At 37.7% G+C, this 23,840-nt stretch overlaps 1 protein-coding gene across 1 annotated transcript; it reads left to right on the top strand.

Annotated features, from left to right (window-relative positions):
- Positions 1–1,059: 1,059 nt before the first annotated feature.
- Positions 1,060–3,851, top strand: LOC141648718 (protein FAR1-RELATED SEQUENCE 5-like). Its single transcript, XM_074457438.1, has 4 exons — positions 1,060–1,709; positions 3,069–3,096; positions 3,360–3,364; positions 3,677–3,851. Exons 1-4 carry the CDS (start codon positions 1,060–1,062, stop codon positions 3,849–3,851), a joined length of 858 nt encoding a protein of 285 aa, XP_074313539.1.
- The last annotated feature ends 19,989 nt before the right edge of the window (positions 3,852–23,840 follow it).

Raw genomic sequence — 23,840 nt, 5'->3', positions numbered from 1 at the left:
GTAAGGACTGTTGAGAGTGATTTTACGCCTAAACGTGGCATGTTCTTTCTTACCTTGGACGATGCAAGACAGTTCTACTACAAAGATATATGCACGGCTTGCGGATTTGATGTGAGAAGGTACACAAATGCACAATATAAGGGGGCGTCGGCGTCAAATCACTGTCCAGTAACAGATAGGTATAGGGATATGAAAAGAAAATCGACTTGAAGCAACAAATCACGAAGTGGTAATTTGAGTACGATGAGAGAACAAAGAGCGATGAATTAGACAGCCAAAGAAGCATGCTCTGACAAGGTGTGGCTGCAAGGCGCACATGAGGTTGAGAACCCGTGAAAAAAGCAGGGCACGACGGACCGGTGGGTATATTGTGGATGTCTTTGTAGACGTTCACAATCACTCTCTTTACTCTGTCAAAAACAGGGAGTTCCAGAAGCTCTCAAGGGACGTCCATGACTACATTAAGAGGACCATTATTGATCATACTAAGCTCAACATAGGTCCAACATTGAGCTTCAAAATTCTCAAGGAATACTCAAATGGTTATCAGAATATCGGTGCCACTTTGCTAGACTTCAAAAACTTCAAACGAAATATCAAGTGTTACATTGGGGATAAGGATGCTAGTATGTTCATTGGGCATTTCAAAATGCTGGCTGAAACAAAGGGGTTCTATTTTGCTTATGATCAGGATGAGAACAAATGATTGACGAAGGTTATTTGGGCTGATAAGGAAGAGATAAACAACTACAAGTTATATGGAGACACGATCTCGTTTGACCCTACTTATGGGACAAACAAATATTTCATGATGTTTATTCCCTTCACCGGAGTAGACCACAACAAGAAGACGGTAACTTTTGCAGCTGGGTTACTTGACTTCGAGAGTCAGCATTCATTTGGGTGGATTTTTAAAAAAATCCTCGAAGCAATGGGGCAAAGAAAGAAACCTCAATGTGTAATTACGGACCAAAGTGCCCTGGAATTAAAAAGGCATGCCCAAATGTCTTCAACCATTCTCATGCACAAGTCTTGCGCATGTGGCATATCATGCGAAAAATGCCCGAGAAAGTGGGAAGGGCAATCTGCAATGATACGGAATTTATGACCGACATAAATGTCGTTGTTTGGGATGTCGACCTCGAGCGACAATTTGAAACAGAATCGGAAAATGTTATTAAAGCCCATGGTATGGAAAGCAACCGGTGGTTGAAGTATGTCTTTGCAATCAGACAAAAGTGGATACCGGCATACTTTCGGGATCTGCCTCTAGGTTGTTTGTTGCGAACAACCCAGAGATCCGAAAGTTCAAACAGCTATTTCAAGCGGTTTGAAAGCCACTTTGGAACCCTCATCGAGTTCTGGATGAGGTACAATTCCGCAATAGAGCAGCAAAGGCATACACAAAGGAGGATGGATAATGCCAATGAGCATAGTATGCTCAAGAAAGTAGGGCCGATGAAGGTAGAGATGCATGCCTCCCTTGTCTACACACATCCTATCTTTGGGGACTTTCAGAATGAAGTCAAACATGCCATATGCAGCATGGGGGTCGGGGGGTTGACAACAGTAGGGACAGTGGAGTACCATGATGTTCGTGATGGACTGAAGCACAGGAGCTTCCGAGTTGAATTTAACACCAAAACTAACGAGAGCAAATGTGCATGTAAGCTGTTTGAGAGGCATAGCATTGTCTGTCGCCATATACTGTGGGTGTGGAATGGTAGGCAGTTCCACAGGATACCTGACCCTTATGTCCTTGCTCGATGGACAAAGAAATCCTACAGGCCAATTGTCCGAGATGAAAATGGAAAGGTGATAGAAGACATTGATGAAACTGACATCAAGAAAGCTGAGATGTCAAAGGTTTGGTCTGAGATTTATGCAACTGTCGGGGTGATGGACAGTTATGCTACGGTTAAACGAAATGAAAGCAATCGGCGAAAAACCCGACACATCGGGAGAACATCACAGGACCAATTGAACCGAAAACTAAAAACCAGGAAATCGAGGCTCTTCTCGGCATCACAGCTTCAAATGATATTGACCTTCGACCGCCAAACAAAGCCAAGAATAAGGGCAGTGGTAAAAGATTAAGGTCGTCGAAAGAAAAGGCCAAGAGCAAGCCACAAAAGAGGAAGCGAAGATGCGGTAACTGCAAGAAGTGGGTGAACCACAACAGTAGAACTTGTAATCTTCCATTTGCTGAAAGTCCCCCTTCTGATGACGATGATGAAGAAGAATCAGAAACTGAAGAGGTATGAATCTGGACTAATACTCTCCTATTATTCTAATGTTATCCTCTTATTCTACTGTTATTCCCCTATTATTCCTGTGTTACTCTGCTATTCTGCTGCTGTTGTGTTATTCTACTGCTATTCTGCTATTAATGTGTTGTTATTTTTGAATAGAAAATGGATATTCTTTGTGGAAATGGATAGTGTCTGCAATAACAGCAGAGTAGCTGCTAAATTTAGTCTCTGCTATTCTGCTATTAATGTGTTGTTATTCTACTGCTATTAATGTTATTCTACTGCTATTCTGCTATTAATGTAGCTGCTAAATACTAAGCAAAAATTGCAGGAACATGAATCAGATGCATGAACTAACAAAGACAAAAGAGGCGCAAAAGACAGCGGCTACGATGAAGACCTCGCCTAAAAATGTCAAAGACTTTTACTATTTGTCATTGTTTGAATTACATTTTAACCTAAAATGTGTCTTCTAGATAATAAAGTGAGACCTACATTATATGAGAATTAATACTAGTTACTTTAATTTTTTTTGTTAATATTATCTGACTGTTTTTTCACAAACCACCCACAAAAATAAAACTGCAATTACACACTACAATAATAGTTGAATAATAACAGATTAGTCATATTTATAAAAAGCAGTTCCACTTTTCAGTTTTTATTAAAAACAGTTACCTAACTTAATCTAATATAATTAAAGGAAAACTGTTTGTATTCCCCAAGCCCCTATAAATACTGCTATTGCGTGGTTTTAAAAAAAAACACACACACACACACACACTGAATAAGTACAGAAAAACTTTTGTATTCCAGGAAAAATTCTGCATCTCCTCTGCAAAAGGTAATTTCTTATCTTTTTTTTTTTGTTGGTAAACAGGTAATTTCTTATCTTTCTATACTTTATTACAGAAAAACTGTTTCTATTCCCCAAGCTCCTATAAATACTGCTACTTCGAGTAAAAAAACAAACACACACACTGAAAAAGTCCATTCCAAAAAAAAACTTTATCTCCTCTGCAAAAAGGTAATTTTTTATCTTTCTATTCTTTATTTTTCTTTGATGTTTATTTTTCTTATCTGTCAACACTATACTCTATGCTGCAGAAAAGGTAATTCTCTTTCTTCTGCTTTAGTTTGCTTTTAATTTGGTTGAAATATTTTAAACATCTTTTTATAATGCAAAAAGTTTCATACTTCCAATGCTGCAGGATGCGTGACGTAACTGACGATAGCCGAAGGTCCCCGACAAGGGAGGAAATCAATGAAGCAAAACGGACGATAGAGACCCTCACGATAGAGTTGATCGACACAAGGACAAATTTAGAGGCAGCAGAAAACCGTGAAGAGGCCTTAATAAGAGAGGTCGACAGTGTTAAGGCAAAGTTGAAGGTTGCTGAACTTCAAAATAAACGTATGCGTAGACAGTTGAAGGAAAAGAAAAATAGGAACTACACGGAAGCCGACATGGACAATCAATTCATTGTTGGTGTGAATGCTCTGAGGAAGTATTACACTGAAGTCGATATTTCGATCTCTGCGATTGGACACCGATTCGAAAGCCATGGAACTTATGAAAGCATACAAAAACCCTTTTGAGGATGAGTCGGTGGAAGTTGAGAACACTTTGTCCAAGGACCGGCGCGCAGAGCGTCGAGAGAATAGAATAAAGATATAAAAATCTAACGATGATGGGCCAGGGCTTTTTTTAAATATGTTTAAAATATTTATTGCTTTTAAAAAAATGGCTTTAATATTTTAGATCGTTAATGTTTATTATGTAATTACTATCTTTAACTACTATTTACTACTATGTTTAAGTAATGTTGGAATAACAGAAGTCTTTGCCGAATAATAGTGCAATATAACATAATAATCGCTAAATTATGCGGAATAAATACTTTAATAACAATGAGAAATAATGGTAGAATAACGATGGAATAAAAAGCGTCTAAACCACTTTGCTTTTACACTTGACTAAATTTACACTTGGATAAAAATGAATAGTTTTAACAAAATAATGTTGGACTAACAGTGAAATAACAGCAGAATAAACTAGTCCTTTTGTGGAATAATACTGCAATAATAGCTGAATAAACTACTTGTTATGCGGAATAATAGTGCAATAACAGCAGAATAACGGTGCAATAAGAATAGAATCACAGTTGAGAAAAAACAGCCATTGCCAATTGAATAGAAAATGCATATTCTTCGTAGAAATTGGATAGTGTTTGTAAACCTTAATTAAACTAGTGGAATAACAGCACAATAAGTGTAGACTAATAGTACAATAACAGCAGAGTAGTTGCTTATTATGCGGAGTAATACTTTATAATGCAGAGAATAATGGTAGAATAACACTGGAAAAAACGCAGTCTAAACCACTGCTTTTACACTTGACTAAATTTACACTTGAATAGAAATGGATAGTGTTTGTAGAAAACAAAGGTAATAAGAAAGCTTAATTAGACTAAAATAATCAGACTAATTGTGCAATAACAAAGACAACAAACAAACTGCTCATTATACTGAATAATACTGCAATAACAGCAAAATAACTGTGGGATTAGAGTAAAAATGGATGGTGTTTGAAAAAAGTACAAGTAATATGAAAACCCAATTAAATTAGAGTACACACTGGAATAACACTAGAATAATACGGGAATAACAGCACAATAAACTAGTAATTATACAGAATAACAGTGCATCAATAGCACACTAACTGTTTAACAACACAGTTTACACTAACTTAGTCTGACTTCCCTGGATACACAACAGTCAAAGGTACTGCATTCATGACGATGCCTGACTCTTCACTACCAACAGATGATTGGGGTTGCACTTCGGGTTGCACTTCTGGCAACTTGTTCCTTGCTGCCGCCAAACCCAACGTCTTCGGCCTTTCAGTCTCACAAGCCATCACTTTGTCAAGAACTACTTGCCTATAAAGATTAATATCCGCCAAGATCAGGGAAGCCGACATTTCAACACAGAAGCTTGACGAGCAATCTTCTTTGTGAAGATTGCACTCAAACACGCTTCCACCATATTCCGCCATCGTGTACAGCAAGAAACACCCCGACTCGGAATTCAGCAGTTCCTTCTTTTTCCATTTAAAAGGAGCATCAACGATTTCGAAATTGCGGCAATCTTCAGACTTCGGAACATTATGACTCTCCATAAAAACATACATATAGTTTGCCACAATCTCGGCCAATCTTCTGTAATCGGCTCTTTGCTTGGAATCGTGAGTCATGTTGTCCAAAATATCCAATCGATTCATTCATAAAGTTGATGCAGAAACAAGAGTAGTGATCATTGTACAAAATCGGCACAAACACAAGGTCGGAGTTCAGACGACATCTCCCATTGCAGGAATCGAAAAACACATTCCAGAATGCCAACAGCTTCTTACCCGGACCGTCAAGAGGACTTGAGGAATCAAAGTTCTCTAAGAGTGAATAAAGAGGATCCTTCAAAACAGAAAGCATAAACAACCAAAAATAGTGCACAAGTTTAACTTTATATCAATACTTGTGAGTCAATCTGTAGCTAATAACGCAAAATAGCAAAAGAAAAAACAAAATACCATATGACGAACTCCGAAAAACATTGAGCTTGGTTCTGAACGTTCCTCAAACTCCAACGAATTCAAAAGAATTGACCAAACATCCACTACTCTTGTTGTCATCATAGCAGCTGCATCTACAATGGAAACAATATCCCCCCTATCCAAAAACACGCCGACGTCGTCGTTGTACAACACTAACATCTCACTGCATTCACAAAAAATAACATATGATGAGAACAGTGGGATTACAGTGGTATAACAGCAGAGTAACTGTTTAATAACAGAACAATAACAGCGGAATAATAGTGGTATAACAGCAGAATAACAAAAGGGAATTAACAGTGGGATTACAGTGGACTAACAGCGGAATAATAGTGGTATAACAAAGAGAATAACGATTCAATAACAATGAGAGAATAACAAAAGGACCTAACAGTGGAATTAGATGACTGACTAGGTTGACAAAATAACAACATAATAACAACAGATTAACAGCAGACTAACAGTGGGAAACAGAAAGACTAACTGAACAGCAACACCACAATCAAAGAAATCAAAATTGACACATACTCTTCTTTCAACTGAGCGTCTTCAAGAAGAACAAAGTCCATCACTTGCTTCCGCACCTTCCGCATCTTAGAGAACTGTTTTTTGTTCTTCCGAAACAAATCCGACACCGCAACAAACCTACTGTCCTCTGGCCCGCAATCCATAGAGCAACCCAGCCCTTCGTCTGCCTTACCCCTTTTACGACTACCCAAAGCCGACTTTGGACTCACGGTGCTATCCACACTCCTGCTTCCCACTTGACGGCTGGCAGTAAGGGTGTTTCTAGAGAATTTAGTGCTGTCAATGACAGTAGGAGAAGCGACGGGCTCGACAACAGGCTGCATCGTCTTAACCTTCTTACCAACAGTTTTCACCCTGCCAGAACCACGCCGTTTATGACCGCTTTGAGAAGCCCTCTTTTCCGCATCCTCAATACGCCGTTTCTCTTCAAGCACACGCAGGGTTTCCTTTCTCGTCTTGTTCAACTCCTCCAAAATTTTCAACACATCTTCCCTGGACTCGTTCATATCAGACAGCACCAACAAGGCAACGATCTCAGCACGGTAAAGGGCTCTTGAATCATAATTACCCAAGTCACAATCAAAAACAGTTCCACGGTAAAAGAGCATGTGCAACATCGTATATACACCGCAGTCAAATTTTCAATCGCAGTTTTGCCGGGTAAAAGGGACGTTGACAATTTTATAATCTTTAACCTCCCCACCTCGGGCAACTCCTTTGTGGACCAGGAAATCAGACATCAAGTTCACCTTTAAAAAAAAAGGAAAAAGAAAACATAATTACTAACAATACTTAAACAAACTAGGCTAAACACCAAGAGAAAATTAAACACAATAAATGACTTACGAAATAGTTTGACAATACACCAAACGTACACACGCGCTGTTGATCATCAAAGAAACATCGCCTCTTGAAATACATTATCAAGATATTCAACCCTCTTCGAAATGAAATTGATGCACAAACAACTAAAGTGCTCATGCAAAAGAATTGGGATGAAAATGCGGAAAATATTTGGCCAAAACAATTGTTACTAATTATGTGGTTCTTTTAAAAAGCGAAAAACAATGAATAATAACAAGAGTAATAGTAGACTAACAGTAGAATAGTAGTAGAAAACACACAAAGTAAAGAAAACATACCATATCAGAAGTAAGATCACACTCTCTCTTGTTGTTATTGACAAAGACAGTAAATGACAATATGACTTCCGCACATAAATCACTCCTGGAAGCCTTATCATCTTTCGACGGCATACAAAGTCGCCGCAATGGATACTAAATAAAAAGTGGAGAAAAGAGTTGAAACGTGATGCAAACATGAAAAATAAAGTAAAAGATAAGATAAGATAGAATAACTAACCGTTGCACCCATCCCAAAGAAAAGTCGACTTGGACTTCCTCTTATACAAGTATCATTAAGAAAGAGGGACCACCAGTCCACAACACCAAGCATTATCATTGTATCTGGAACCATCGATTCCATATCCTCTCGATTCAGAATGCTGTTCACACCCCAAGTGACAAGATTCTCCCTTCAAAACCGAATAAACAGGCAAAATAAGAGTCACATGAATATATTTTTGAAGAACAAAAAGCAGTATAATATAATAAACAGAAAGCCGAAAATTTTTACAATAAAAACAAGCTCTTACCCTTGCGAAATGTTATGATCATTCAAGAACCAGTAGTCTGCAACCTCTTTCCGCTTCAATAGCATTGGGTTGAAAACATGACCCATCGTTATCATTGATTTTGACAGGACAACTAGCTGAGGATCCACAGGACCACAATCATAGGTGCATCCGAAATTCTGAGGCACAACAGGACAACGAGTAGCTCCTCATGTGCAGGCGAGTGCGGCAAATAACTTGTACGAGATAGTAGGAGCATTCAACCCAAAGAACGCCATTGTCCTCTCGGACAGCCTCACCAATAACAGTACCGGCCTCCAACACAACCTCGAAATCTCGTTTATCGATTTATCTATCTCGAACACGACCCCAAGCAACAAGTCTGCATGACAAGATATCACCACATCCGCTACCTCCTCTTCTGCAGTCACGAATGCTTCACTGCCAATTTGAGTGGAATGCTGAGTGTCATTACGCAATGGAATATCAGCACCGGTATCCGTCACCTCCGTCTCAGGCAAACAAGCATCAGTCTTTGGAATTTGAGTTGCTTGAACCTCTACCGGTGTACACTCAACAGTATTAGGCACGTCCTCTGGCGGATTATCAACAAGATAGTCTTCAACTTGAATGTTAACGTCCTCCACATCATTGTTAACATCCTCCACGTCAATGGTAATATCCCCAACATCAACTACTTTCTCACCGACATCAGCTGGCTCTCCATAACGAAACTGAATGTCAGCACAAATATCCGTCGTAATAGAATCTAAACCGAGTGGTGACAATTGTGGAGTCCCCACCTTTGCACTTTGTTGAATGACGGGACTATGTTCAACACCCTTCTTTTCAGCTACACCCTTCTTTTCAGCTATAGTCGGCTGCACATCCGACAGCCCGACACACTCCTCATAAAATTGAGAAAACAAGTTAAATGATGGGGGTTCAATGATGACATCTTCATGTCTAGCTTTTCTGGAAGCTGGTTCTTCAGGAACAGTTGATCGCGATTTATTTGCCGCTTGCATAGCCAATACATGCTTTACCCGTTCGTCCATCTCACGGATAACTTGATCCGTGAAGAAAGATCGGGTGGCAACCAAATTCTCTGACCCTTCACAACCAACTTTTTCTGATTGTTCAGTTGTGCTTTCTTTAGCAGCTCGTCGGGTTACTTGGTTGGGCAACTTAGCAGCAGGTGCTTGACGCATAGCCTGCTGGGTCTTCTTCATCATCTTCGACTTTATAAGTTCCGCCCGTTCCAAGTATCGGCGGCATAAAATCTGAGAATCCCTCTCATTAAGCAGTATAAGTTGATGAACATCCTGTAAAACATAAAATCCCAAAATTTTACTTAAAACAGTACAATAATAGTAGAATAACAGAGGAATAATAGTACACTAACAGCAAAATAGATAACAGTGGATTAATAGTAGAATGACAAAGGTCGGTAATAAAATAACAAAGGAATAACAGTACACTAAAAGCAGAATAAATAACAGTGAAGTAGTAGTAGAATAACAGTAGCATAACAGTGGAGTAATAGTTGGAAGGAAAAATTAGAGTAACATGGAATGACAAAGAGGAAAACTGAGGAATAACAGTGGAATAATCGTAAAATAATAGCAGTAGGACAACTAATGCTTAAAGACAATAACAGAATAACATTTTAGAATGATTTGTTTTAAAACAATCAAACAGATGCTTATGTCGACCGCTGCGGGCTGTACTTGCTCATCCGTAAGAATATCATCAGGTAGATCCAGCACAAGACATCGACGTTGAGTACGTTGACCAGAGCCAACGATGTTTGGACGAGACAATGGGAAAGCAACGTCTGAACGCTCCCCAGTGCCCAGAGCACCAGCAGCTGCCTCACTCTGCAACCTCTCATTGAAAGACTTAAAATCCCAATGTTTAATGAGCGGCAGCTCATTATTCACCTGATCACCGCTAAAGAAATAACGGTGAAAATAGGTGATAGCCAACAGCACTACACTACAACGAATATTTTTCCTCCCGATAAAGGCTTCACGCACAGAAGTCACCAAGTCTGAGAAGACAAACTGACACCAATTAACTTCCTTGATCCTAGAAACATCTTCCACAACGCTTAGAAGTCTAAGATCAAGCACATAACCCGACACATGAGCAAGGAAACACGACATGGCAAGCAGAACAAAAGTCTTCTTAAACTCAGCATCCGCAACCAAAGACTCTAACAGGGTCTCCTGAACTTTGTTAAGTGGTATCCCACTTTTGTTATTGGCGATACCATACTTCTCAAGCCAAGAACGCTTCAAAGCTTCTCCATCGCGTCTGAGAACCGGAAACCCGAGAATAACCAAATCCAATTTTGGACCAGAATTTGGTAAACCAAACACATCGTGCACATCATCTGCAGTCAACTCGAACTTCTCCGTTTCAGATATTTCAAAATACTTCCCACTCCTAAAAGCATATATAAACTCCCGGAACATGGTATGGGGGAGGGAAGAAAGCTTTAACTCAAGTAAACCCCCGAATCCCATTTCCCTAACAGCCTCCTTCAGTTCCTCTGTGAGGGCTTCAATAACTTTAAAAAGAAAAGCAGGCCGACAGCAGCTAACAAATGGATCGGCACTGTGCACACAAAGGGGAAAAAATATACAATGCATTAAAACATTTAAGATAACATAAGCAAAAGCAGCAGAATAATAGCAAAATAACAGGAGAGCATCAAAAAATAACACGAAAAGTAACATATTAATAGCAAAATAACAGCAAAATAAAAGTAGAATAACAATAGTACATACACTGGGTTATTTCCTGCAGCAACTCCAGCCTGACGTTGGTTGCTACTTACCACAATTCCCTTCTCATGCTTAACTTTGCCAGCCAACTTACTACTAGTCTTTGGTGGACTAGACGACAACTTCGCAAGTTGGGTCTCGGCCTTTCGTTTGGTTTTTTTAGTGGGTGGTTCGGTTGTACATATTTCTTGACTACGAGTACTCCTTCTCTGAGAAGCAGTGCTCTTTGATGGAGATGTGACACGGGATTTGGATGGAGACGGACCCGGAGAATTTGATGATGACGGTTGAGTAGACTTTGATGAAGCGGTGGATTTGATTCTTAACTTCATTTTCTGCTGTACTATCCAGAAAATAAAGATAAGGATCACTTTCAATGATAAATAGGTATTCAGCTAGACTTTTTTAATAATGACGCCAGAATGAGAGTACCGTAACAGCAGAATATTTGAACACTAACAATTAGTAAAACTAATAACAGCAGTGAAAACACAAAAAGAACATGATGGAAGTGTAAACAAAAACACGAAAGAGAATCAAAAGAAAGCCTCTTTGAATAAAGAGTAAAAGACAGTTTCAAAATTACATACGGCCTACATAAGCCTTCATAAAAACAAAATAACGTATTAAATTACAGCCAGAGACGGTTTCGAATTACATAAAACCCAAAATACATTCTATCCGAGGAAGAACCAAAATGTACTTCCAATAATACAGGACATAACGTAAAAAGTCAGTCAACAACATCGACTGACTTGTAATACAATTCGTGAGCAAGATCATAAGTAGCAGGATAATCCCTGAGTGAGTCAAAGTACTCGTGAATTAGCCTCGATCCGTTCGAATCTGGTCCATTAAGGATCTTGTCATAATCGTATATATACTGGCAAGCATGCAACACCGCCTTTGCTGGCTCACTTGCAAGCATATAGCACTTGCATCGTTTGGAAACTACTTTCGAGCCCCTTGACAAAATCTTAAAACCTTGACTGTGACTTGTTGTTAGAACTTTCATATATTCGGCGTGAACACCGGGCGCACTTTTATGAAATAGGAACATTTGCGACCATTTCTTACAAACAAGAGACATATTGCTCTTGTCCAAAGTAGTCTCTACATAATCGAAAACTCTTTCCATTAGGTCCTGGCTATTTAAAACTGCCGACATTGATTGATTACGACGACGAACTCGTACATTAACTTCAAAGCACTTCTCACTCTCATCTTCCAATAACCATCCCAATTTTTTTCTTTTCGATGAGCGAACTCTCTAGCAAATAACAATTTATCTTCATTCACTATATTTATTGCCCATCCCTCACAAACTAAGTCCATTAGTGATCTTTGAAACCTACAAACAAACAAAGCCAAACAAACAAAACCACTAGAATAACAAAGAGAATAACAGGAAAGGAATAACAGGAAATTAAACACAGGAAAAACACTACAATGACAGCAAGAGTAGCGCTGCAATGACACCATAGGACCAGAATAACAGCGGAATAACAGAAGTACTAAAAAGTAAAGACAACACGAACAAACACAAAAACCCTAGAAAAACACATTAAACAATTAAAAAATGACAAATAACTTGACAACAAACTAAGCGATAGAATAACAGCGGAATAACACAAAAACTAAAGTCTGTAGAGAACAATAGTAAAGTTCTCAACACAACGCGTCAGCTAGAACATGCAAATCACTTCAAAACTATAGAAAACTGCAGAAACGACTAAGAACATGCAAATCAGTTCAGGAAATATCAAAAACTCAAAAATGCAGCATAATATTACAATGAAAAAACTGCATAAACGCAATAACGACATTAAAGTACTCGATTAAGTAAACCTAGCGATAATTAAACTGAAAAACAAATAAAAAAGTATACAAAAGCATGAAATAAAACAAAATAACAAAATAAAAGAGGAAAATGACATGAAATTACCTTCAATAAGAAGGAAGATGATGAACGGCGAAGAGAAAATGGGAGAAAAAGTGAAGGAGATGAACAGTTGAAGAAGAATAACACAATAATAATAGCAAAGAGAGGAACGCTTGCAGTTGTGATGATTATATAAACGGTTTTGCAGTAATGTGGAATATTAATTAGGGAGAGAAACAGTTAGAGAGTAAATGAGGGAAAGAAGAGAGAGAGAGAAAAAAAGAAAAAAAAACTAAATAACAATGCTTTTATATGACAACTAAGATTAATCTTGGCCACTCATCTCTAATTTAAACTAATGGCTGAGATTCACCCAACTCACAACTCACCATAAGAACCAAAAACACCAAATCCAATCTCTCTTTCTCTCTTTCTCTCTCTCTCTCTCTCTCTCTCTCTCTCTCTCTCTATATATATATATATATATATATATATATATATATATATATATATATATATATATATATATATATTCGTCGTAAAGTCTTTGATTTTGGTTGAGTCTCTAAGTCCTATTCTCAGCCACACATTTTTGGAGTGTAACTCTACTGCATTATGAGTGTAACTTTATTCATTTAATGACTTTTGAGTGTAACTTTAACTTTTAGAGTGTAACTTCAACCTTTTCAAACCATTTTATTCACAAAAAATATAATTTATGTTATAAAAATATAATTTTAAATAAATAAATTTGAATTTATGTAATTTTAGGAGTGTAACTTTACTGCCCTGCAAGTGTAACTTTAGTCGTTTTAGGTGTAACTTTAGTCGTATGATGGTTTATATGTATAAATTTTAATTTATATATTTTTACGAGTGTAACTTTACCCTTTATTAGTGTAACTTTAGTCGTTGGACTCGTAACTTTAGTTGTATAGTGGTTTGTATGTAAAAATTTAAATTAATATACTTTAATATTGTAACTTTAGTCCTTTTAAGTGTAACTTTTGTCCTACAAGAGTGTAACTTTAGTCTGGAGGTGGTAACTTTAGTAAATAGAAATGTAATTTTATTGTATTACGAGTGTAATTTTAGTGGTTGAATATGTAACTTTAATAATCGGAAGTGTAACTTTAAACTAACAACTCTTCTTTCATCAACCGCCACCACCATCCTACCACCTCCTACCCCAATCACCACAGCACCACCACCCCAGTCCCACCACCAAACCAACACCACCACCAACCAATTTAATCTCAGATCTAAAAAAAAAAAAAAAAAAGAGCAAGAGAGGGTGGTGGAAGAACACCACCACGCACCACAAACACCATCCCCATCCCCATTCCTCACCGCGACACCACCCTAAAAAAATCAAAAACAAAAAAAAAAAAAAAAAAAAAAAAAAAAAAGAGCAAGAGCAAGAGAGGGTGGCGGAAGAACATCACCACGCACCACAAACACCATCCCCATCCCCATCCCCATCCCTCACCGCGACACCACCCTAAAAAAATCAAAAACAGAAAAAAAAAAAAATTACCAATGACAGATCTGAAATTTTCGAAAAAGGACTCAACCAAAATGTCACACATCTGAATTTTTCGAAAAATATCATATTTTTAATGTTAGATCTGAAATTTTCGAAAAAAAAAAACAAAGGGAGATAGAAAGAGGCGGCGGTGGGGTGATGCCGAGGGAGGAGGGCGGCGGCGTTAGAGAGAGAGGAGGAAGTGAGACGGTATGGTGGTGGCAGGCAGCAGGCCGGAGAAGGAGGTGGTGGTAGTTGTTGGGAGAGGAGAGATTTAGGGTTGGTAGAGAGGTGAGGGTTTAGAGAGAGAGGATGAGTGAGAAAGAGGGAGGCAGAAAATGAGTAAAAAAGTTAGGGTTTTTTCTTTTTATAGGTTTAATCTAGTCCACATATTTTGTTATAATCTGAGCCATTCATTCACTTTCTTAGATCTAATCTCAGCCATTCATCTTTCTCATCCAAAGGCTTAGATGAGGATTTATGGACTCAACCAAAATAGGTGGACTTACATGATCCTTTCTCTAAATATATATATATATATATATATAGAGAGAGAGAGAGAGAGAGAGAGAGAGAGAGAGAGAGAAAGAGAGAGTGAAGGGTTCTTATAAGGCTTTTATAGCATATAAGGCCATAAGTCCTTATAAGAACCCTTGGATGAAGGGATTGAATGGATGAGATAAGGAGAGATGAGGCCTTTTTTAGAGCAAAAAAAAAAGGAAATGCTTGTTGTATGAGAGAGGGTCCACTGTCACTGTTTTGTGTACTTCCTCCAGTACAAATCCCACGGACAAAAGGATTAAACAAACACAAATATATCATTTTGCATGCTTTCCCTCTTCATTCACCATTCAAAACCTCTCAACAAGCAAAACCCATAAAAATCATCATACAAAGGATCCTAAATCCTGTAAAATCCAATATAAATCATCAAAAAAATAAGAGAAAATTCATCCCAACTGTAAAACTACTTCATTGATCATCAGATAAATAAATTGTTATCAGATAAACTACTTCATTGTTCATCCGTTAAAATTCATTAGCTTTGTTGAAGATAAATAAATTGTCATTGTTCATCAGAGAAAGAAGCGGAAAATGACAGTCAGTGTTTGTGAAATGGATCATATGCAGATTGAAGTTGCCGTCGATGGTGAGTTATTTGCTTTCTTATTTGTGTCTAGGTTATTATTGTAGCTTGATGTTCAAGAATAAAGTGCTATATGTAATTTTGGATTGATGTTCATTATTGTAGCTTGTAGTTATTTCATTTGTGTTCGTTATTCTTAATGGTGTTGTACTTTCATGGTGTTCATCAGATTTGTTCTTTCATTTTGGTAGCTTGTTCATGGCAAAAAAATGATGGAAATTTAAAAGCTTGATAAAGAACGAGTTATAACTTCAGTGGGTTTAAGTAAAACTCTGACCCGTATATGTATAACTTCAATAATACAGTGTACTCATGCAGTTCTTATATTCATCGTGTTATAACTCCACTGGTTTTTGTAAAACTCTTTGACAATTTCCTGCAGCTTCAGGTAACAGAGTAATTCTAACCCTAAATTTTGCATAAAAACTCTTACTAAACAACCAATTTTGATATAGTTATTCATGTTATAGCTTAAGTTATACATTCATTAAGTGAAGTTATAGGATGTAGAGGGTTGTACATTATATGCCTAGAGTTATACAGTCTGTGCCTAGAGTTATACATTGTATGACTAGAGTTATACAGAGTGTGTCTAGAGTTATACATTATATGCCTAGAGTTATACATTGTATGACTAGAGTTATACAAATTTTGTACAGGAGTTATACAACACATGACTGCAATTATGAAAAAAGGCAAAATTTATTAGACAGCTATGAGTTATACAAAAAATATCAAGAGTTATACAAATTGTGTACAAGAGTTATACACTCTGTGAAGTACAGTTATTTATATATGGGTAAGAGTTATACATTGTATGACTAGAGTTATACATTAAAACTAAACTAAAATACGTCTATCTCAATGTATAACTCTAGTCATATAATGTATAACTCTTAGCATATACAGACTATGTCTAGAGTTATACATTATATGCTAAGAGTTATACATTATATGCCTAGAGTTATAAATTTTATGACTAGAGTTATACAGTCTGTGCCTAGAGTTATACATTGTATGACTAGAGTTATACAGACTGTGACTAGAGTTATACATTGTATGACTAGAGTTATACAGTATCTGCCTAGAGTTATACATTGTAGTACTAGAGTTATACAGACTGTGAGTATAGTTATACATTATATAGTAAGAGTTATACATTATATGCCTACAGATATACAGTATGTGCCCAGAGTTATACAGTCTGTGCCCAGAGTTATACAGTCTGTGCCCAGAGTTATACAGTCTGTGCCCAGAGTTATACAGTCTGTGCCTAGAGTTATACAGTATATGCCTAGAGTTATACATTTTATGCTTGGAGTTACAGAGTAAATGCTAAGTAGCTTGGAGTTATGTATTTCTTAATCATTTCATGGATGTTTGATTCTGCTCAGATGGTCGTAAGGAAGCGGAAACTGAGTATTGTAAGCATTTGGCAGCGGAGTTTACACCTTGTGTAGGGCAACAATTTTTTGAAATCGACGAGGCAGTGACATTCTATAAAATTTATGCATTGGCGTCCGGGTTTGATGTTCGGAAGTACTCGACGAAAAAATGGTGCGACGGTGAAGTCAAGTCAAAGTTGCTGGTTTGCAACAGAGAGGGATTCACATATGTCCCAAAAGGAGAGGCAGTAATTAAAAAAAATGAGACCGGGATTAGGGAAGAAGAAATGCAATGGGGAATAAGAACTGTGAAACAGAGGAAATATACAGTCAAGAGGGTAGGGTGTAAAGCACATGTCAGGCTATTTATGAAGAATGGAGTATTAGTAATTGACCGATTTCACATGGGGCATAATCACGAGCTTGTATCCAGTGAGGATCGTCAGTTTCAAAAGATGTCGCGGAACATAGAAGATTTTCACAAGTACTTAATAATGTACAACTCAAGGGTTAGTTTACTATTAATCAAACCTCCACTAATTGAATGACAAACTTCTAAAGTTATACACCGAGATGATAGAGTTATGTAAATCTCGAGTAATTGATTGTGAAACTTCTAAATATTTTTTAAAATTCTAGAATAATTTTTAACAGCCTTAGAGTTATATAGAAAGTTGTTAGAGTTATACATATTCGCATATGTAAGAGTTATAAATAATAAGAAGTTGCACAATCAATCAATGGAGTTATGCATATGTTTCATGAAGTTATATGAAAAGGTGAAAGAGTTATAGTTGAGGAATCCTTGATTATTAATCAGCACTGATCAGGATTTGTTGTCCACTGCAGTTGAGGATAGGAGCAACTAGGACGTACAACATGTGTAAGGAACTCGTAAACGGGTTCGAGAACATTGGTGCATCCTTAACTGATTTTAAGAACTTCCACCGAGATGTGAAGTGCTTCATCCATAAACGGGACGGTCAATTGTTCATAGACCGGTTCAAGAATATGGCACAAAATAGGCAGGGGTTTTATTTTGATTATGAAGTTGACAAGGATAACAGCCTTCGAAGGGCAATATGGGCTGACAGAACCGCTAGAAGGACTACTCCGTTTTTGGAGATGCAGTGTCGTACGACCCAACATACTCAACAAACAAGTACGATATGATTTTTACGCCATTCACTGGCATAGATCACCATAAGCGATCAGTGACATTCTGTGGGGTATTGATTGCCCATGAAGACCATGAATCCTTCTAGTGGGTTTTCAACAGGTTTTTGAATGCTATGGGTGGAAAGGAACCCAAGTACATTATCACAGATCAGGATGCGGGCATTATTAAGGCCGTACCCCTTGCCTTCAAGACTGCACGCCACCGATTTTGCATGTGGCATATAATGAACAAGGTGCCATCGAAGTTCGGGGTGACAAGGGAGGATTATAAGGAGTTCCTTGAGAAATTGAACAACATTATATGGGACGACAACCTAGAAGCAGACGACTTTGACTGTAGGTGGGCAGAAATAATGGAAGCGCATGGTCTTGTGAACAAAGAGTGGTTTACAGAAGCGTACGATAAAAGGAGCCAATGGGTGATGGCGCATTGCAGGGACTTGAACATGGGTGGTGTAATGAGGACAACCCAGAGATCAGAGAGCATTAATAGTTTTTTTAAGAAGTTCGAGCAGAAGTCAGGTACGTTAGTGGAGTTTTGGATGTGTTTTGAAACCGCTATAGACCATCAATGGCATACGCAGAAGAGACTTGACCATGAAAACCGACACTCAACACCAGCAAGGGGGGCGCATTTACCCATAGAGGAATATGCGTCAAATGTTTATACTCGTGAGGTTTTCAAGGAATTCCAACTAGAGATCATTTGCTCAATCGATACATGTAAGACCGGGGGCTATGCTGAAGTCGATGGAGTTGAAGTGACTGTCGTTAAGGATTCAATCAGAGATAAAAGTTTCAACGTAGAGTACAACCTAGGTAACAACATTTTGGCATAATCTTTATGTGGTAGTTGACTGAAGTTGCTAGATATAGTGCCAAAGTTACATTGTCTGAACATAGAAGTTATACAATTGTTCACTGAACTGCAGTTATCTGCTGTATAAATCTGACAACATTTTGAATAACTTAAGTTTTCTGAATGTATAACTCTTCTTATTATATGTATAACTCTACTTGCAGAATGTATAACTCTTGTTGCCATATGTATAATTCTACTTTCAGAATAACATTAGAAGTTATTCAATTTTTCACTGAACTGCAGTTATTTGTAGTATAACTCTGATTACATTTTGAATAACTTTAGCTTTCAGAATGTATAACTCTTGTTGCCATATGTATAACTCTACTTTCAGAATAACATTAGAAGTTATTCAATTTTTCACTGAACTGCAGTTATTTGTAGTATAACTCTGATTACATTTTGAATAACTTTAGCTTTCAGAATGTATAACTCTTGTTGTCATATGTATAACTCTACCTTGATAATGTTTAAATCTTATTATTATATGTATAAGACTACTAACGGCATAATTTAATTTGATTACAGGGACACTGGCTACACGGCGGTGTATGATGTTTGAAAGGATGGGATTTACGTGCCGACATATAGTGTGGATTTTGTCGGCTAACAGGAAGAAGACAATTCCAGATGATTACGTTTCTACAAGATGGAGAAAAGATGCATTGCAATTCAGATTATCAGAATGTGATGGTGAACAAACGGATTCAAATAGTAGCGCTGATGGAAAAGAAGTTGTGATGGTGAAGTTGTGGTCAGAATTTCATGCAACCATTGGTTTACTTCGTGGCACGAGTGTGACTGAAGTTGTGAACTTAAGCTCCTTAATTAGAGAGTTCAAGGAGAAACTTTTACCATACAAAAAAGATTTAACTAAGCAGCAGGAATTCGAGCAAATCCTTGGTTGCCCCGCCAGTGACGAGGTAACAATACTTCCACCAAAACAATCCAAAAACAAAGGCAGCGGTAAAAGAATGGTGTCAGCTAAGGCTAAAGCCATTGCCTTGGCTTGTAAGCCAAAGCGCATGTGTAATAACTGTAAACAAATGGCACACCACGATAAACGGAACTCCCCTAACCCATTCTTCTCGAGCATCCACCGTCTTCACCAAAGATCATCGAAGGAGAAGAAGAAGAAGAAGAAGAAGAAGAAGAAGAAGAAGAAGAAGAAGAAGAAGAAGAAGAAGAAGAAGAAGAAGAAGAAGAAGAAGAAGAAGAAGAGGAAGAAGAAGAAGAAAGAAACTTAACATGCTGTAGTAGTAGGCAGTAGAAAAATACCTCCGTCTCAACAAATTATTTACAATCTTTTTTCTTTAAAAGGTAAAAAATCTGGTGAGACGGAAGGAGTATTCAGTAGCTAGCTTTTGTCTATTTTGAATGGGGATTGCACCTTCCAGATTGTATAACCTCAGTAATATGAGTGTGAAATTTCAAGCTAATGTTGTATAACTCTTTACACAATTTTGATGACTTCTGTTCATGGCAAAAAATCGAATATTTAAAAGTTTGATAAAGAACGAATTATAACTTCAGTGGGTTTAAGTAAAACTCTTACCCATATATGGATAACTGTACTTCACAGAGTGTATAATTCTTGTACACAATTTGTATAACTCATGTTATTTTTTGTAAAACTCATAACTGTCTAATAAATTTTGCCTTTTTTCATAACTGCAGTCATGTGTTGTATAACTCTTGTACACAATTTGTATAACTCTTGATATTTTTTGTATAACTCATAGCTGTCTAATAAATTTTGCCTTTTTTTCATAACTGCAGTCATGTGTTGTATAACTCCTGTACATAATTTGTATAACTTTACTTCACATAGTGTATAACTCTAATTCTTATCTGTAAAACTTGGATTTTAATTATGATTGACCAAGATGATATAATAACAATCTATTCCAAAAAGTTGTCTAAGTTGTTAAGGAGTTTCTTGACAACATACTAGAGTTGCAAAAACAGAGAATACAAAATCAAAGGAAATACATTCTATTTTTTTCCCAGGTTTTTTATCTGCTCTCCGCGCTGCTTTTCGTCTGGCTTCTACTTGCTTCAGGATCTGGTCTTTCTCACCAATGAAACCGTTGACCTTGGTCAGAACTCCTTGCCCGATGATGTTCATGTCAGCTAGGACAAGCGTCGCTGCCAGCTGGATTACCAAATATCGACGGTTCACCTTCCTCTCAAGATCAACGTGACCAAAACTATCACCCTCGTACATTAACATGTGCATCATGGTGAACAAGCCAGGCTCGGTGTCGTTAATCGTTTGCTTATGCCAAGCAAACTACATCTGATGAAACTGGAACTCCGGTAGGTATTTCCCTCTATCCTTGTCCTCGTCCCTAGACTCCAGATAGTCACTCATGAGGCTCGCTTGGCACAAAGTCAGAAACGTCATAAAGTGAAATTATAAAGCGGTCACTACACTTTTGAGTTGAACCTAATTACAATTTAATTCCACTTACAATTACGTGACATGCTTTGCATATCTCCGACTGGCCCGGACTTGAGTAGTACTTATTGTCAAGAAGATCAATCGTCCTAGAATTAAAGTTGATACACGCACATGCATAATGGGCTTCAATCTTAATGGGTACGAAGATTAAATCAGCCTTCAAGCTGAAATCTTTGCCACTGTCGATTCTGAAGACGTCCCACATATTGTACAACCTTTCGGTGTCCGGTGTTTGTTGAACAGGGTTTCGTACAAGGCTCAAGATTATTTCCTGTTCAAGTAGAAGTATATGTGTGAGGATACCAGAGGAGTTATAGGGCTTGTGCATTGGAGTTGCACAGTAACTCTTATAGCATATTGAAGTATGCCTAAGTTCATACTGGCTGTTAATAACTTCTCAAAACAAAATGTGTAACTCCATAGAAGGTATGTATAACTTTAGTCTTATTTTCCACTGTGAAAGTTTTAAATATCATACCCTCAAAGTATAACTCTAAAGAGGGTATGTGAAACTCTTATAGCATATTAAAGGATTGATTACGACCATACCATATGACGGATACCGAAGAAAGACGAACGAAAAATCGCGCACTCCTCTGCCTCCAAACGATTAAGCAACAAGGACCAACACTCAATCACTGAATCATCCATTAGCGTCTCAGGGAGCATGGACAACATTTGCAACCTATTAATTGTTGCGTGCCGGGAATAGTTCACAAGTAGTTCACCGTGGTTCGGGCACAGTGTTAGTCAGGCTATAACGTCTACTAAATGGGAAGATAACTGCTATTAATATGACTGCATAACTTCAGTGATGAAACATATAACTGCAGATTAGGAATGTGTAACTCCATTAACGATATGTATAACTTCAGTGATGAAACATATAACTCCAGGTATTACTCTAGGTATAACTCCAGGCCTCTAATGTATAACTCCAAAGTATATATTGTACAACTCTAAGCATATACTGTAAAACTCTAGGCAAATAATGTAGAATTTCAGTATGGAAATGTCTCTATATTGATAAAACTTAATATGATAAAACATTAGGATTTTAGACAGCTTACCCATTTGGAAATTTGTAGTCATCAAGGAAAACGTAATCAGCCACTTGTTTGCGATACACCGGGATATCCCTAATTAATGCCTTGTTCAACTTCAAAGATCTTAGCGACCACCGTAAGGTCGGCGTCCTGTTCCGGCAATATGTGGTGCAACCAAGGCGATCGCCCTTACCCCGGGAGCGGCTATTAACAGCTGAGAGGGCCCGACTAGACGGCGTCCGGCCCAGGGCTACTTTGGAAGGTGGAGTCTGATAGGTTGAACTGACTTTAGAGCAAGGGCGTTTAGTAGAACTGTTCTCTCCGGCGATTCCAACACCTCTCTTCCTTCCACTTGTGTTGCCGGCTAACCTCTGTGCCTCACGCAGCTCCTCCATTTCACGGTCTTTAAGCTCCTTAAAAGCTGTTACTCTAGATAACACAACTTCCCTATCCACGTTAATGTCACTGAGGACAAGGGTGGCAGCAATTTCCGCTCGCATGAGGTCATTGTTGTACTTTGTCCCTATGGTACACTCGAATAACTCTCCACAGTACAGCAACATATGAACCATGACGTAAAGACCACAGTCATTGGCAGTATACCCTGATCCCTGCCAGTTGAATTTAATGTTGACAAAAGAAAACCCTTCAACTTTCTTCCCTTTGTCGAGCCCTTTGTAGGCCATATACTTTCTCATTGCATCAGCCTGGCAGAAGTCAGGCAAGGCATTTAAAAGGAGAAGACCAATTAACAAAACAATGGAGGTGATAACTAATCTAGTCACCAGTTTTATAAGACTTACAGTAATACGCGCAATCCCTCTGTATGGTAATTTCAGAAGATCGTCCTCGTAAGAACGATTATCAAGGTACTCGATCTGCTCAGAGAGGAAATTTATGCAAATGCAAGAGTAATGATCTTGATCGCCAGTGCTTACCGAGACGAAAACCTACAATCATGCACCAAAAGTCTAAGAGTTATAAAACATAATTAGCAGATTAGAGGCATACATATTGTGCATAATTGGAATTATACATTCTATGGTTAGAGTTATACATTATATGTCTAGAGTTGTACATTCAATTTCTAGAGTTATACAGTAAATTCTTGCAGTTGTACATTATGTGCAGTGAGTTATACATTCTATGGTTAAAGTTATACATTCTATGCCTAGAGTTATGGAGTGAAGTTAGCCACTCATCAAAACTCTAAGCATATACTTTATAACTCTAGGCAAATAATGTATAACTTCATCCCTAGAATGTATAACTCTAGTCATTCTGAAAGCTAAAGTTATATAATGTATAACTCTAGCCATAGAATGTATAACTCTAGCCATAGAATGTATAACTATAAGCATATACAGTATAGTGTATAACTCCAGGTATTACTCTAGGTATAACTCCATGCCTCTAATGTATAACTCCAAAGCATATATTGTACAACTCTAAGCATATACTGTAAAACTCTAGGCAAATAATGTATAATTCCAGTATGGAAATGTCTCTATATTGATATCTGAGCTCACCAA

Source organism: Silene latifolia, chromosome 3 (genome assembly GCF_048544455.1).
Source record: "Silene latifolia isolate original U9 population chromosome 3, ASM4854445v1, whole genome shotgun sequence".
NCBI lineage: Eukaryota > Viridiplantae > Streptophyta > Magnoliopsida > Caryophyllales > Caryophyllaceae > Silene > Silene latifolia.
The sequence above is the reverse complement of the archived record's forward strand: the minus strand, read 5'-3'. Positions and strand labels throughout refer to the sequence as shown.

Excerpts from the sequence above, each read along its gene's own strand:
- LOC141648718 (XM_074457438.1), top strand. The coding sequence starts at position 1,060 with ATGCCCGAGAAAGTGGGAAGGGCAATCTGCAATGATACGGAATTTATG. Across the intron at positions 1,710-3,068 it reads ATTGTCTGTCGCCATATACT|GAAAAATTCTGCATCTCCTC; the intron begins GTGGGTGTGGAA and ends TTTGTATTCCAG.